Source organism: Pseudozyma flocculosa (genome assembly GCF_000417875.1).
Source record: "Pseudozyma flocculosa PF-1 unplaced genomic scaffold scaffold00002, whole genome shotgun sequence".
NCBI classification, from domain to species: domain Eukaryota; kingdom Fungi; phylum Basidiomycota; class Ustilaginomycetes; order Ustilaginales; family Ustilaginaceae; genus Pseudozyma; species Pseudozyma flocculosa.
In genome coordinates, this window is record NW_006920870.1 from 73,621 (window position 1) to 88,801 (window position 15,181).

At 67.5% G+C, this 15,181-nt stretch overlaps 4 protein-coding genes across 4 annotated transcripts; 1 reads left to right on the forward strand and 3 right to left on the reverse strand.

The window, feature by feature from the left end:
- Nucleotides 1-212: 212 nt before the first annotated feature.
- Nucleotides 213-3,109, reverse strand: PFL1_00700 (uncharacterized protein; the record flags this gene model as incomplete). The annotated part of the gene is made up of 3 exons (XM_007878202.1): nucleotides 213-334; nucleotides 481-2,442; nucleotides 2,590-3,109. The coding sequence occupies 3 exons, from the start codon at nucleotides 3,107-3,109 to the stop codon at nucleotides 213-215; spliced, it is 2,604 nt and encodes an 867-aa protein (XP_007876393.1).
- A 1,936-nt stretch (nucleotides 3,110-5,045) lies between these two features.
- On the reverse strand, nucleotides 5,046-6,259 carry PFL1_00701 (calmodulin; the record flags this gene model as incomplete). Its single annotated transcript, XM_007878203.1, has 7 exons — nucleotides 5,046-5,063; nucleotides 5,168-5,273; nucleotides 5,392-5,650; nucleotides 5,769-5,801; nucleotides 5,909-5,920; nucleotides 6,128-6,134; nucleotides 6,245-6,259. The coding sequence occupies 7 exons, from the start codon at nucleotides 6,257-6,259 to the stop codon at nucleotides 5,046-5,048; spliced, it is 450 nt and encodes a 149-aa protein (XP_007876394.1).
- A 1,570-nt stretch (nucleotides 6,260-7,829) lies between these two features.
- Nucleotides 7,830-9,782, reverse strand: PFL1_00702 (uncharacterized protein; the record flags this gene model as incomplete). Its single annotated transcript, XM_007878204.1, has 1 exon — nucleotides 7,830-9,782. The coding sequence occupies one exon, from the start codon at nucleotides 9,780-9,782 to the stop codon at nucleotides 7,830-7,832; it is 1,953 nt and encodes a 650-aa protein (XP_007876395.1).
- Nucleotides 9,783-12,319: 2,537 nt separating this feature from the next.
- PFL1_00703 (uncharacterized protein) lies at nucleotides 12,320-15,166 on the forward strand (the record flags this gene model as incomplete). The annotated part of the gene is made up of 2 exons (XM_007878205.1): nucleotides 12,320-12,524; nucleotides 12,645-15,166. The coding sequence occupies 2 exons, from the start codon at nucleotides 12,320-12,322 to the stop codon at nucleotides 15,164-15,166; spliced, it is 2,727 nt and encodes a 908-aa protein (XP_007876396.1).
- Nucleotides 15,167-15,181: the final 15 nt, after the last annotated feature.

The window sequence follows — 15,181 nt, forward strand, 5'->3', positions numbered from 1 at the left end:
GGTAGATGCACGGGCAGAGGGGGAAGGCGTAGCGCTAACCACGAGAATGACAGGGAGGCAGGACAGTGCTCGACTGACGTGACGGCCCCGCAAGCACCGTCGAGGGCCGCAGACGACGACGACGACGACGACGACGACGACGACGACGACGACGACGACGACGACGACGACGACGACGACGACGACGACGACGACGACGACGACGACGAGGGCTAGGCGATGACGCACTCGGACTCGGCGTCCTTGCGCGTGGGCCGAGCGCCCTTTTTGCCCGCCTGGCCCTTCATCTTCTTGAGCTCCGTCAGACGCTGCATCGCCCGCTTGTTGCCTTGGGCTGTGCCGTGTCGGGGCGGAGAGGCGAGGCAGGGAGGCAGGGAGGCAAAGATGCAAAAGAAGCAAAGAGGGACAAGGTCAGCCATCAACGACGACGCCATCGACACCAGGGCCAGCGCTGCATCTGGCCGCCGCTCAAAGACTCACCCGCCGCACGCATGTACCACCGCTTGGCCTCGTCGAGGTCGGCCGTGACGCCGATGCCGACTTCGGAGTAGTAGCCCACGGCGTACTCGGCCTTGGCGATGCCCTTGGTGGCCGCCCTGCGCGCCCACAGGTACGCCTCCGAGTCCGACTGTTTGAGCACGCCCTCGGAACCCGTCAGGTACCAGCCGCTCAGCGCCAGCTCCGACTCTCCGTCCCCCTTGCCCGCCGCCTTTGTGTACCACGCGATGCTCCGCCGCGGGTCGACGGGACACGTCAGCGAGCCGTACTCGTACGCGCAGCCCAGCTTGAACTGGCTCGGCGCGTAGCCCAGCTGGGCCGCCTGGGTGAAGAGCTCGCGCGCGTACGCCTCGTCGTGGACCACGACGGTGCTGTTGGGCTTCTCGTGCAACAGCCCGAGCTCGTGGAGCGCGTGCGGGTTGTCGTCGTCGGCCTGGGCCGCAGCGCGCTTGAGCCACACGATGGCCTCGCGGATGTTGCGCGGCTGGCCCAGCAGCCCGTTGAGCAGCACCATCCCCAGCTTGTACATGCCCGCCGTGTCGCCGAGCGCCGAGGCCTTGCGGTAGAAGAGCACCGCGCGGTGGTGGTCGCGCCTCGTGCCGGCGCCCACCTCGTTGCACACGGCGGTGCGGTAGGTGGCGGCGGGGTGGTTCTGCTTCGACGCCTGGACGTAGAGGTTGTAGGCCTTTTCGTGGTCGACCTGGAGGCCCAGCGATCCGTTGCCGAAGCAGTTGGCGAGGAAGAACTGCGCCTCGGCGTACGGCGGCTTGCCCACGCCCATGCCGGCCGTGGCGAGGCGCTTGATGAGCTTGAGGCTCTCGGCGAGCAGCGCGTCGCGGTACTTGCGCTGCTGCTTGGGTCCGTCGGCCGGGTCGTGCACCTTCTTGGCCGCCTCGATGAGGTACTTGGCAAACGCAAACTGCGCCTCGGGGTCCGGGTCGCCCTTCATCCGCTGCCGGTACTCGTTGACAAACGCCTTGTTGAACGGCAGCGTCTGCTGCGGCGCCGCGTCCTTGCTCTTTCGACGCGGGTTCGACGCCGCGCTGCCCATGCTGGCCATGCTGAGCTGCGTGCCCTGCCGGCTCAGCATGTTCGGCCGCCCCGCTCCGGCGGCGCCCAGGCTCATGCCGCCCATCGCACCCCCGTACATGTCCGAGCCGCCCGCGACGCCGGGCGGGAAGGCAGGCTGGTGACCTTCGGGGTACCCGAGGTAGCCCTGCGCCGCCTGGAAGTACGGGTTGGCGTCGTAGCCGTTGACGCCGCTCACAGCGCCTCCGTACGGCTGCGCAAAGGCGTACCCGTTGCCCTGGTGCGGCTGGTAGCCGCTCGAAGCGTAGCCAGCGGCTCCCGGTGGTCCGCCGCCGTAGTAGGCCGCCGATGCAGCATCGTAGCCCCCCTGCCCCGGCTGCTGCTGGTACTGGTGCTGCTGCGACGAGCGCTGATCGTGTCCGTCCATCGATCCGCCCATCATGCCCGGCTGGAAGCCGTCGCCGGGAGCCGAGTGGTGGCGCACCCCACCGCCGTACCCTTGCTGAGACTGCCAGTCCTGAGGAGCCGCCGGGCTGCCGTCGCCGGGAGCATGCTGGCCGTGCCCGCTCGACCGGTTGCCGTTGCCGTGGTCGAGATCGGCGGCGGTCTGGTCGATCTCTGCGGCGATGGCCGCGAGCGAGTTTTCGGGCTGCACCTCGGCCGCCGACTGGTGGATCTCCTGGTTGGCATAGGCCGCATTGGCGCGGACCGAGCCGATTCCGGGATTGCCTCGGCTTGCCCCTCCCGGCGCCGGGCTCTTGGATCTCTGCGGCCCGAAGCTGGGCGTCGCCAGCAGCCGCATGTTTGCGAAACTGTCGCCGAGGTCGTCGGCCAATGGCGGGGCACGCGAGGCGTCTGCACCATTGCCGGGGTCAAGAGCGGGCATCGACATGTTTGACTGCCGATACAGGCCGTCTGCCGTGCGAAGCAAAGAGGCGAGCAAGGACGAGGGAAGATAGAATGGCAGAAAGAGAAAGCAACGAGCGAGGACAGCATCAGCAAGCCGCTCAATGGGCGCGCGCCGGCGATGCCTTGATAGCATGGCGGTCCGTCCGTGCTTACCTTGTGCCTGTTGCGGCTGGTGCTGGTGCGGTTGCTGGTGCTGCTGATGCTGGTGATGCGGCGGTGGCTGCGTAAAGTTGCGGGTGGGTTGCCGCCCATTGGGAGCGTGGTCGGCCGTGTACCGCACCGGCATCTGTTGCGGGCTGTGCATGTAGGCCTGCCTCGAGTCCGACGGGTAGTACTGCTGAGAGCCCGAGGAGCCGACGCTGCCGCCGGTGCGCGACAGGTTGGCACCGGCACCCTGCGGCTGGCCCGGACTGCGGTAGTAGCCCTGGTAGGGAGAGCCCGAGGGTGTGTATGGCCGCTGAGGGGGCTGTGGCTGCTGCTGCTGCTGGCCGTACTGCTGATAGGCCTGGTGCTGTTGCTGTCCGGCGTACTGCTGGTGATACGGAGGCTGCTGTGACTGCTGGGCGCCCGGATAGTGGCCTGCGACTGAGGCGCTGCGGCTTGGCGGAACGTCGCTGTAGTCGTGCGCCGAGGCGTACGCCAGCGAGGCGGAAGCGTGCGAGTCCTGCGACATGGCGGGCGAGGAGGTGGTCAAGCTACGGCCCGCGACGCCCGGAGCAGGGACGGAGAGAGGGATGCGGAGCTCGCTAGTCGGTCTCTCTTTGGTGAGCGCTCGGCGATGGCCTGCTGTGTGAGGAGGCGTTGCGGATGTCGAGAGCGTGCCAGGCCGCGCAGGATGCTCTAGGGTCGACTGAGCCGCTGGCAGCACGGAGGAGCAGCAGGGTGGCCTGGGCAAGGCACCTACCGATTCCAACCGATGGAGAGGTTGTAGAGCGGCCGAGGAGAGTGAATCGACGCCTTCCGCTGCTGCTGCTTGGGCGCTTCGAGGTCGATCAGGCTCCTCTGGGACGTCAGAGGCAGTCCTTTCCTCCGAGGCGGTGTAGTCGAGCAGGGCAAGTGCAACCAAGTGTAGCAGAGCGGAGGCCGAGGGGCGGAAGTGGTCGGAGCTGCTTGCTGCCTTGTCCTGGTGGTCTACCAGGAGATGTTGGTCGTTACGCAATCGGAAAGTAGTCGGTGCTCGTCGCCGTCGCCGTCGCCGTCGCCGTTGAAGCTGGTCTGCGATCGCCGCGCGATATGTCCGTACGTGATCCTTTTGCGCGCGGAGGCCCAGAGCAGTGAAGATGCGGGGGTGCGTGGACTGCTTTGTCGGTGCGCAGAGGCAGGCAGCGGTGGACGAGGCGGGGTTGGGCGGGGTTGGGCGGGGCAGGACGGGGCGCGATGGATGGGATGTGAAGTGGCGTGGGTTGGTGCGGCAAGAGATGTACGGGCAGCAGGAGGCTGGGAGGGTCGATGGTGACCCGAGCCAGATAGACGGGCGACTCACTCCGACCGACGCTCGACGCTCGAGTGCCAACCAACAGCCTGACAACGCGCCACGCAAGAAGAGGCCGGCCGGGTCGGACCTTTGTGCTTGGCCCCTAGCCAGGCCAGGCTGGCCCGCTCGCTCGACCCTGAAGGGCGGGTGGCCTAGACCTAGCCTGTGTGACCTGCGCCTTGGCTTGCCTGCCTGCTTGCTTGTCTCTCTGCCAGCCCTAGCCTAGCCTGCTGGCCACCTGGGGCCTGGCCACTCTCACGCGGCCCACCTCACCACCCCTAGCCTCCGCCCGCCCGCCTGCCCGCCAGATTTTTCTTTTTTTTGGAACAGGGCCGAGCAAGCAGTCGGCAGGTCTGGCGCGGGGCCTGTGCGCAACAGCGCCAGCGTGCGTTCGTGCGTGCGCCGCTTGCGCCAACGAGCAGCGCCCGCTGTGCTGCCGCTTCGGGTTTGGGTGGCTCTTGGCCCTGCCCGCCTGCCGAGCAGCGAGGGCGGGGACCAACCCTCGAAAAAATGACAGAGGGCAGGGCAGCACGCCCACCCGCTCGCTGCCTGACGTCGAGATGCATTTCGACATCCCCCTCAAGACCGACGCCAAATCGACGCAGCCTCACGCCCAACCAACACTTCGCCCCGCCTCCTTCTCCTCCTCCGCCATCCTCACAGCCAAGGCATCGGATCCGCCATCGTCGTCGTGCAGTCGGAACGCCGTCATCATCTGCCGCCGTTTCCAAGGTGCGCCGTCGCCCCCTCCTCCTCGACGACGACGGCGGCGAGGCCTGGCAACGCGGAAGAGGGACAGGCCACGCGCACATAGCAGCCTGTGGTCGCTCCATCAAGTCGTCCAGATCGACGGGTACGCCGAAGACGGCTACGTCCAGACGTCAAGGCGAGGCGTTGACCGCAGACCCAACAGAACCTGCACGCGCAGCACCACCTCGAACAGAGCGACGGCATGCACTCGCGCGCATCGGCTGCCGCATCGGCCGCAGTCGTCCATCAGAAGCGGTTCGTGTTATTGCAAGACCTGGAGTAGCCTGAGTTCAAAAGGACGAGCGCCGCTCAGCAGCTCCCGCCGCGTCTTGCCACCAGAGGCGCACGAGTTTGGTGCGGCACGGTGTCGCTGCCCTCTCTGGCGTTACTTGCTCAGCATCATCTGCGGGGAGATGGGGAGAGGCGGCAAAGAGGCGGCAAAGAGTGTCGACGTCAGCGACCAGCTAGGTGTGCAGGTGAGGATGGCGGCTGCGCTCCGAGGCGCACCTTGACAAACTCGTCGTAGTTGATCTGGCCGTCGCCGTCGACGTCGGCCTCGCGGATCATCTCGTCGACCTCGTTGTCCGACAGCTTCTCGCCGAGGTTGGTCATGCTGGCACGGTGTGAAGACCGGGGGAAAAGGACGGCGCCCCATAGCCGTTAGCTTCCTGGTCTGCTCGCTCGCCGATCCATATACCTGATCCCCGCGCCACGTGCCCTAAGACACTCACACATGTCGGAGCTCGGCGGCGCTGATGAACCCGTTGCCGTCCTTGTCAAAGACCTTGAAGGCCTCCTTGATCTCCTCTTCGCTGTCAGTGTCCTTCATCTTCCTCGCCATCATCGTTAGGAACTCGGGAAAGTCGATGGTGCCGTTGCCGTCGGCGTCGACCTCGTTGACCATGTCCTGCAGCTCGGCCTCGGTGGGGTTCTGGCCCAGCGAGCGCATGACGGTGCCGAGCTCCTTGGTGGTGATGGTGCCATCGCCGTCTGATCAGTCGCAGAGCGGAGCAGGCGGCGGGTAATACAGGGCAGAGCAGGGCGGGGCGAGGCTTATGTCAGCCTCCAAGCCGAGCGTGCCGCCGTGGCCGGCGGAACATGGACTCACCCTTGTCAAAGAGGGAGAAGGCCTCCTTGAACTCTGCAGATGGCGGCGGTTCCGGAGCGCGGTGCAATGCACGGAAGGTATCAGCGAGCCGGTCGCAGCACGGTATGCAACAGAGCCGTGCCTGGGGCCACTTGACTCACCGGAGATTTGCTCTGATCACGGGTCGAGGGTGCAAGCGACGAGAAAAGCGATGAGCGAGGTCAGTCGAGCATTCCACTACGAGTCGGCGCAGTCACTCGAGCTCGAGATTGATCCGACACGACCAGTCCAGTCCAGCGATGCTATACGGCGTGACTGAACGGCAGATCAAGAGCCTGCGTTCCGCTGCTTGCAAGCGTGACGATGGGTGAGCGACATACCTTCAGTCTGCGGTGCAAAGAGCATACGAAAGCAAAGGTGGTCAGCCCGGCCCAGTCACTGCAGAGCGTGCGAGGCGGCCACTCGGCCCCGTGGCCGGCGACGAGGAGAAAACTCACGAGTTGGTCGGCCATATTGTAAGATTGCAATGTGTCGGTGGTGTGTGAGAGAAGGTGCTGGTGATGGTAGTCGTGGTGGCGGTGGTGACGACGGCGGCCCGGCAGAGACGAGGGGGGCCCAGGCCACCTGCGCGAATTTTCCTACAGCAGGCCAGGCAGGCCCAGGCCAGGGCAGGCCAGGGCAGCCCCGACCCAGGCGGGCGGTGTGTGCGTGTGCGTGTGTTCGCGCTTGGCCCACGGCTTGTCTGTCTGCCTGCCTGCCTGCCTGCCTGTTGGCTGGCCTGCCTGAGCCTGGGCCACCCCCCAAATCCGTCTCGCACAGCCCATCACCCTCGCGTTGCCAGGCCTGGCCTCGCCTCGCCTCGCCCTCGGCTGCCGTCTGCGACCGCCCTCCCTCGCTGCGTGCCGGGCTTGCCGCCGGTGTGCGCCAGCCAGCCAGCCAGCCAGCCAGCCGTACGTGTTGGCCCTGGCTCTGCCTGCCCTGTCCCCCCTGCCCGCGCCGGGCAGTGACGCAACGCACACGCCCAGCGCACGCCCAGCGCCTCCCCCGACCTCGCGCCGACGCCGACGCCGCGGCCTGACCGCCCACCCAATTCAAGCTTGCTAGGGAGATCTGGCAGGCCAGGCCTGGCTGGCCTCTATCGGCCGTCGTCCACGGCCACACGGCTGGGATGCCTGGCCGATAGTCCACGCGAACGCCCCCGCTCCGCTCGCAGCCCCACATGCCTGGGGCCTTTCCTTTGAAGACGACCGCTGGCGCGGCACAAGTGTGATCGGGGAGCCGGGCAAACAGATCGGCGACGCACGATCTCACCTCGCCTCGCCTCGCCTTCGCGCCCCGCCGCCAGCTCTTCGGGCAACCGGCCTCATCATCATCGACCTCGGCTGGTCAACGAGCGAGGACAACACTACGTAACCTGTACGTCGTCGTCCATCTCGTCCCGACGGTGCGACGACGCGGGTGTGTGCGCACGGCCAGGCCTGGCCAGGCCAGGCTGGCCGGTGTCAGTGCGCGAATCCGCGCCCTCTGCCAGGTCAAAGCAAGCCGATACGGCCGGCCCGGTGGCATACATATCGGGCTCGCCCGCTGAGGGTGTCGCGCGGCACATCTAGTTCCCCCTTGCCTGACTTCGTCGAGATCGACGCCACCCACAGCCTTCCAACACGCAGTAGCAGAGCAGACGGGAAGGTAGCGTGTGGTAGAGAGAGAGAGGGAGGTCGGCGTCGGCATCGCCGCCTCTCTGTATGCTTTGATTCGGATCGGCAAGAGACTCTGCGTGGGCCTCTGGCCGTTTATCAGGACGCAGGCCCCCTGGGCAGGCCTGGTCTGCTCTATCTATCTTCTATGGGCACGGAAGTGGGCAGCAGCGACGCCTTCAGAGTCGATCCGAGACGGCGGAGGGGAGAATGCAAAAAGGGGCCGGGTGGCGCGGCACACGAGCAGGGGGTATAGGTGGGGGACGGGGGCATGCGATGTGAGGGAAGGGATCAAGAAGCGTGCGGTGGTTGAAATGCAGGGTGGGCTGTGTTGATGAGAAGAGAGCCCTTTTGGATGGCGGTGCGCCGAGGTGTCGCAACGACCGCCTCATCGAGTCCAGCTCCAGACGGCGGGGGCGGGGACGCCGGTGCGCAGGGCGGCATGCAGGTGGCAGCGCGACGACGGCGCCTGGGCCAGCCGGAACGAGCCCTTGCCCAGAGCATCGCCGCCCTGCCATCCAGCAGCGTCGGCGATGACCTTGTCGGCATCGTCGTCGCCGTCGTCGTCGGTGTTGCAGCCGGAGCGGGCGGGGAGCGAGGGCATCAGCTCGCCGCGGCACAGGCGCGCGGTAAACGTGGCGCGCGGCGTGCTGCTGTTGCTCCGGCGCGATCCACTCTTGGCCGTCTGCGTGCCGCTGAGGGCGACGCTGCCGCCTCCACGACGGGAGGGCGCAACCGAGGCGAGGCGCGACATGGCTGCCGACGACAGCCCTCCGCCGCCGCCCAGCGGCATCGACGACGACGACGAAGAAGAAGAAGAAGAAGACGACATCGACATGGCCACCGCCGGCGTCACGGCGCCAGAAGGCAGCGGAGCGTCCCACTCCTCGATCTCGGCAAGCGCGGAGCTGGAGGCGGACTGCTTGCCCTTGGACTTGGCCGAGGCGTTGGCGCAGTCGCTCGAGAGGAGGCCGTCGAGCTGCTGGATACGAGGCTTCTGCTTCTGGCGACGAGCGTCGAGCGAAGCAGTGGTGCGCGAGGGAGGCGGGCTGGCCACCTCCTTGGGCGTGACCCAGCCGGAGGCCGAGGTGCTGCCCGCCAGCGCGGACGCTCCCCAGCGCTTCTTGCCGCTCCGCGCACCCTTGGCCGAGGCCTGCATGGCGTCGCGGGCGTCGGCGGCGGCGGCCTCGGCCTCGAGACGACGCAGCAGCTGGTTGGCGCGCGCCGAGCGTCGGACAAAGAACTCCATGCCGAGCGACAGGCTGAAGCTGAGGTACTCGTGACCCTCGTCGCTCCAGACGAGGTCGCCGGGGCTGCGCTCGTCACGCGAGGCGGGCACCGAGGCGTCGTCGCTGTCGGCGCCGTCGTCCGTCGAGCGCTGCAGGGTGGGGTGGAGGCCGTGGCGACGCGTCCTGGCCGCGATGGGGGTCGAGCGCAGCCGGCGGGCGGCGCCTTGCTGGTCCTGCTGGTCCTGCTGCTGCAGGTCGTACTTGGAGCAGTAGAAGCGGCTCAGCCAGCCGTTTTCGGGGTCTGGGACGCCCCAAGAAGCGGCGTCATCCCCATTCTTGCGAGAGTCGTCGGCGCCGTCGCTGTCCTGGCCGTCGTCGGGGAAGCGCCATACCAGCCCGAAGTCGGCCTCGAGGCGAGCCGAGCAGGCCTTTGCCTCGGCCTGCTCGATGCGACGGCGCTGCGACGCCGACGCCGACTGGCGCTGTTCGCTGCCCTCGTCGTCATCGCCGTCATCGCCGTCACTGTCGTCGTCGTCGTCCTCCTCTTCATCGTCGTCGTCGTTTTCGTCCTCTTCGCCCTCGATGGGCTGCTGCACGCGAAAAAGCGAGTGCCAGTCGGCCTCGGTGTCAAAGAGGAGCGAGACAGTGTCGCCGTCGTAGCCCTTGAAGCGGAGGGGGATGACGTGGACGATCGACTGAGGCTGGGACGCAGCCGTAGCGGGCGAAGCTGCCGGAGCAGGTGCGACGGGCTCGGTGGCGCCGTGGCGATCGAGGATGTTGAGACGGTCGAGCTGGGCATCGCCGGTGGCCACGGTGGGCTGCGGCAGCAGGGGCGAAGGGGGTGGGAGCTTGCGCACGACGCGAAGGCCGACGCGCCAGTCTGCGTTGGCAAAGTGCGAGGCGATGAGCTCGTGCTCGACGGCGTGCTTCCAGGCGCGGCTGATGGGGCGGATCGAGGTGTAGAGGGTGGCGGGGTCGCAGTAGAGAAAGATGGAGCGGAGGATCTCGTTGGGCAGGCTCTGGGCCTGCTGCTGGTCGACGGCGGCGGCGGCGTCGTCGACCTGCCCGCCCTCCTCAAATGAGGAGGAGCGGGTGTAGGCGATTCCATTCATCTTGACCAGCGGTGCGGTTGTGATAGGAAAGAAGTCCGGGGGGAGAAGGGGAAAAAGCGATGAAGCTGCAGCGACCGAAGCGGAGAGGAGGTGAAGGCTAGAAAGAGGAAGACGATTGTCGGTTGCAGCCTTGACGCGGTGGTCTTAAGAAGTCGGGGCTTTGACGGAGGGAGGTCGACTGGCTGGCCTGCGGGCAGAGGAGGAGGATGAGGAGAAGGAGGGGAGAGAGGGAGGGGCGGGTTCGAGTGCGGGGAAGAGGATCAAGGAGTGAAGCAGGTGCCGGACGGCACCAGCTAGCGGAGGGAACGAGGCAGGCAGGCAGGGTCCCAGCAGCTGGCAGGCCGCAGATTTCCAAAATTGCGGGGCCAGCGAATGAAAATTTCGCCCGTAGCCTGCCCGGCTGCACCTCGCCCAACGTGCAGCCCAACGTGCAGGCAGGCGCGGGCAGAATTTTGCCACCCTAGCTGCTGCCTGGCTGGCTGGCGGCGTGCTGGCTGGCCCGCAGGCGACAGAGACGGCGACGGCGACGACCGAAAATCCGAAAATTCAGCGCCAAGGCGTAAAACTCTGGCCCTCACGTCACACTCCGGCCCCTCTGTGCTGGCTGCCTGGCACCGCGTCGCAGGCGTGTCCGTTTGGAATTTCGAAACTCGGTCGAAGATGACCCGATTCGAAACGCCCGCTGGTAGCCTGGCCTGCCAGGCCAGCTGGCCCACCCTCGCCCTCTCCTCCTGACAGGGCCGCCCCCATCGAGCGTGGAATGGGCTCTCGCTCCGCCTCGATCCGTCCTCGACGTCGATCCGGTCGCGGTCGCCTTTCGGTTCGGTCACCAAGGGGCGGATCGATTGATGGAGAGAGAGGATCCGCGAGCTGGCGACGGAAATCTGATAGAAAGGGCTTGGCGACAGCTCGACGTCGATGGCGGCGATATCGACGGCGGCGACAAGCCTTCTCATCAAGGCGGCCGACAGGACGACTCGACCGTTGGGGAGCGTGGCCTGGCAGGCAAAACGAACCGGCAATCGTCGTTCAAGGACGGAAAGAAGCACGCTACGACGATCCGGAAGTCGCCTCGGCGTCTGGACGTCGAGCCGCCTGCCTGATGTCTCGCTCGACGGACGTACACCGCGACGCCAGGGCAGGGGGCTGCGGGGAACGGTCAACCCAGCCCAGCCCAGCCCAGCCCAGCCCAGACCACCGGCACCGACGTCGACCCCCTGTCTCTTTGACGAGGAGCACCACCTTAGCTTGGGCTCGGTCCGAATCAGCGCCAAAGTCCCAGCCAAGCGGCCAAAGAGCAAGGCTCGGGCTCGACGACGCTGGGGCAAACCCTCGGCCCACTGGTCGCTGTATGCTGCACCAACGCACCGACCTCGACCAGCCGGGCAGGGCGCCAGATCCGCGCCGGCTGGACAGACGCCTCTCTGTGGCCGTCGTGGTGGTCGAGCACGCCCTCCTGATGGCATCGACGGGGGTTCGAGGGGTGTCAAGAAGCTGGCTGGCTGGCTGCCTGGACGCTGCGAGCAGGCGAGGAGTCAAAACCAGCTGACCGCCGTCCCGTCGCCCGGTCCCCAGGCTCGCGCTTCCATGGGCCCCTCTCGGGAAACCTCCTTGCCTGCGGCTCGGTGTGGCGCCATGGCACGTACGTCGGTGGTCGTCTCGCCTGGTATGGCTTGGCCCGGCCATGGTTTCTACCGGCCCTGGACAGATCGACGACCTGCTTGAACAACCAGGCAGGCAGGCACGCCTCTCCGACCGTCGGCCTGCTGGCTTGCTTGCTCGCTGTTGCGGCTATGGACCCTGGCGCAGCGAGCTGAGCCTCGGCAGCGCGCAGAGGAGGGAGAGCGCGCCGGTGTCGCCGTCGCTTTCGCTTTCGGCGAATACGCCTGTTTCCGTCGGGCCGGTGGGGCTGGCCTCGTCCCGGCGAAGCTCGATATCGCCAGCCTGGTGGTCATGGTCGATTCTGCGAGGCTCTGGACAGGTCGAGGGGGCTGCTCTCGATACAGGACTCCGCCAGACGTGGGGTCGATGACAGGTGCAGGCGAGGCGACGTATGTAGCGGTTGGGCGCGCGCCTAGGCCAGGAGCGAGGCCAGCAGCAGGGCAGGCGGGGCAGGGCAGGGCGCCTTTGCCGCGCTGCTGGCTGGCGCGTGCGTCCAACCGACCAACACCGGCCGTTTGGCCTGCTTACGCCCGGCCTCGTGATTGTTTCCACCACCAGCACCAAAACCATCACCCTCACCCTCACCCTCGACCCACTCGGCTTCATTCGACGGCCGCATAGGGGCTCCAACTTGGTCTGTGCCGTACGTACCTCCTCTTGGCCCGCCCGTCCGTCCTCCCTGCCGGTGGCCTGCATCTTGCCGCCCGCTCCTTCCTCGTCGTCGACCCAGCCTAGCCAGGCCACGCAGCCGCCTGCGTCACGCTTGCCACCGGCCCATTCGTCCACGGCAGCTTCCCTGTCTGCGCCCTAGGTGGACCGACCCGGCGGCTCGACTACTACTTCAAGCCCTCGCCTCCCCTCGAACGGACGCCATCATGAGCGGCGATCCCCTCCGTTCACCACCACCACCACAGCCCGACGACGACGGCGGCGTCCGACGCCCACAGAGCCCGAGGGCCATCCAGTTTGTCGACAACCTCGTCGATACCGCCACACCGCGCCAGCAGCAACAACACCAGCAGCAGCACCTGCAGGATCCCCTCAGCCCGACTCGAGCGACACCCTCCTCCAACGCTGCCGGTAAGCAGCCACAACAGCGCCGTCCTTCGCGGACCACCGATCTGCTGTCACCACCCCTTGCCGGACCGTCTTTGTCACGCAACCTGGCGACGACTGCCTCGCAGCCCGCTGGCAGTGCAGCGACAACAGCCGACGACATGCCTCTGCACACCGGATACGGCGCCACGGGCACCAATGCCCAGGCCCTGCGCGACCCGCACCAGGACCCGGAAGACACGCCCACGCGCTCGTCGACGATCAGAGCCGCCGGGCCCGGCCGCATCCAGCTGCCGCCTTCGCCATACACGCCGGTCGGCGGTGACAGTGGACCCGCGTCCGGCGACGAGGATGGCGCTCGCAGCCAGAGGCGTAGGCACGGCGACGGCGGCGCGGACGCCGACAACAGGGACGGCGAAGACGACGCGACTGCGCCGTTGCCGTCGCTGCGTCCCTTTCGCCCCCGCGCTGCCAGCAGCAGCCCGAGCGTGTCCACGACCAACAACAGCCTCCGACCCCCCGGCCAGCGCAGGATGTCGTTCAAGCGGCGCATGCCCGCCAACCCCAATCCGCGTGCCAACTTCCTCCAGCGCGCATCGATGGGCGTCTTCCCGTCTCGAAAGGCGTCCGACGCCGGCAGCGAGGGCCAGCCCAACTGGCGCAGGATGCGCAGGGTGCACACGGCCAGCGTCCACCCGGCCGGCCAGGCCAGCGGCGACGGCGACGACCCAGACGGCGGAGACAGCGTGTGGGGCGACGTGCTCCCCTCCATCCCGCGCCTCCTGCCCTCGAGCAAGCCCGACCCGTACTCGACGCCCATCCCCACGCTGCCCTTTGTCGTCCTCTGCCTCGTCGTCTTTGGCGAGTTCAGCTCGGCGGGAGTCGCCGGCCCCTTTCTGTTTTTCATGATCGAAGACTTTGGCGTGGGCGGCGAGAGCGACGTCGGCTTCTGGGCCGGCATCGTCTCGGCGGCCTTCTTCTTTGCCCAATTCCTCACCTCGCTGATGTGGGCCTCGGTGGCCGAGAAGCGCGGTCGCCGCTTCGTCCTGATGGTCTCGCTCGTCGGCAACGCGTCCTCGCTCGTCCTGTTTGGCGCGTCCAAGACGCTGCCGGCGGCCATCGCCGTGCGCATGGCCCAGGGCTTTTTCAACGGCGCCGTCGGCGTCGCCAAGGGCGCCATCCGCGACATCACCGACGAGACCAACGAGGGCCGCGCCTACGCCCAGATGGGCTTCTACTGGGGCATGGGCGGCATCGTCGGACCCATCCTCGGCGGCCTGCTCGAGCACCCGGTGAAAAAGTATCCTGGCCTCTTTGGCGGCAACGCCCTTTTTGCCGAGTACCCCTACCTGCTGCCCTGCATGGCCGCCGCCTTCTTCACCGCCCTCGGCGCCTTTTTCTCGCTCTTTATCGGCTACGACGGCGGCCCGCGGACGGGCAAGATCCAGCTGCCGGAAAAGGCCGACGTCGGCCGCGCCACGAGCCAGATGGCCAGCAACGTGGGCAGCATCGGCAGGAGCGCCTCGAAGCGCATCAGCGGCTACTTTGGCGGCAAGACCGACGACGAGTCGCTCCTCAGCCTCTCGAGGACCAACACGCAGACCGACGGGCCCTCGACGCCGCGCGGCCTCGGGGGCAAGGCGCTCCCGCGCACCTTTACCCAGCAGGTCGACGAAGAGACCGGCGGCCCGCCCTCGCCCGTCGAGAGCGAGGCCCACACGGTCGTGACGCGCACCAACTACAACGACTCTGGCTTCGACCGCATCGAGTCGCAGTACCGGCCGCGCCTGTTTTCGCGCACCGAGGAGCGCCAGCGCAACGTCCTCGGCGGCGGCTCCGCCTACGGCTACGAGGCTCGCCGGCCGTCGAGGAGCAGCGCCGCCGCCTCGCAGCTACCAGTTCCGCACCGCCAGAGCACCTCGAACGCGCGCCAGGACTCGTTCGCCACGTCGCACGACCGCTTTCCCCGGCCCAGCTTCTCGTCGCAGACCGAGTACGCACCGGATTTCGAGGACATCGGAGCCCGGCCTCATCTCAACTTTGCGCAGCGCTTCCTTTTGGCCCAGGACGACTCGGTGTTTACCATCTCGGACCTGTGGGTGGCGGCTGCCATCAACGGCGAGGACGCCTACGAGGACGTGTTTGAGGACGACGAGGAAGACGAGGACGAGGACATGCTCGACGACGACGACGACGTCTTTGAAGAGGAGACGAGCAGCATCGCTGGCGCCTCGGTCGACCGCTCGATTGACGAAGAGGACGAGGACGAACCCACCGAGGGCTCGCCGCTGCTGGCGCCCAGGCACCTGCCGCCGCTCAACTTTGCGCAGCGCAAGCTGTCGCGCGCCGGCGCCCTGTCCGACGCCGGCCGCAGCGCATCGTCGTCGACGCGCCCGCGCTCCTACCGCCGGCCGAGCGGCGGGCGTGTGCCCAGCCTGTACGCCAACACGGGCATCGAGAGCCCGCTGCTGTCGCCGGGGGCCAACCTGAATCCGTTTTCGCCGTCGGCCTCGCTGGTGGCGAGCCCCTTTGGGCCCGCATCCACGACGCCGGCGCCCGGCGCACGGGCCGAGGGAGCGTGGGACCCGACGCTGGCGGGCATCCCGGAGACGCAGTCGAACCGCAACAGCCTGAGCGCCGGCACGGCCATGCTCCGACAGGGCTGAGCGGGCTGGCAAGGC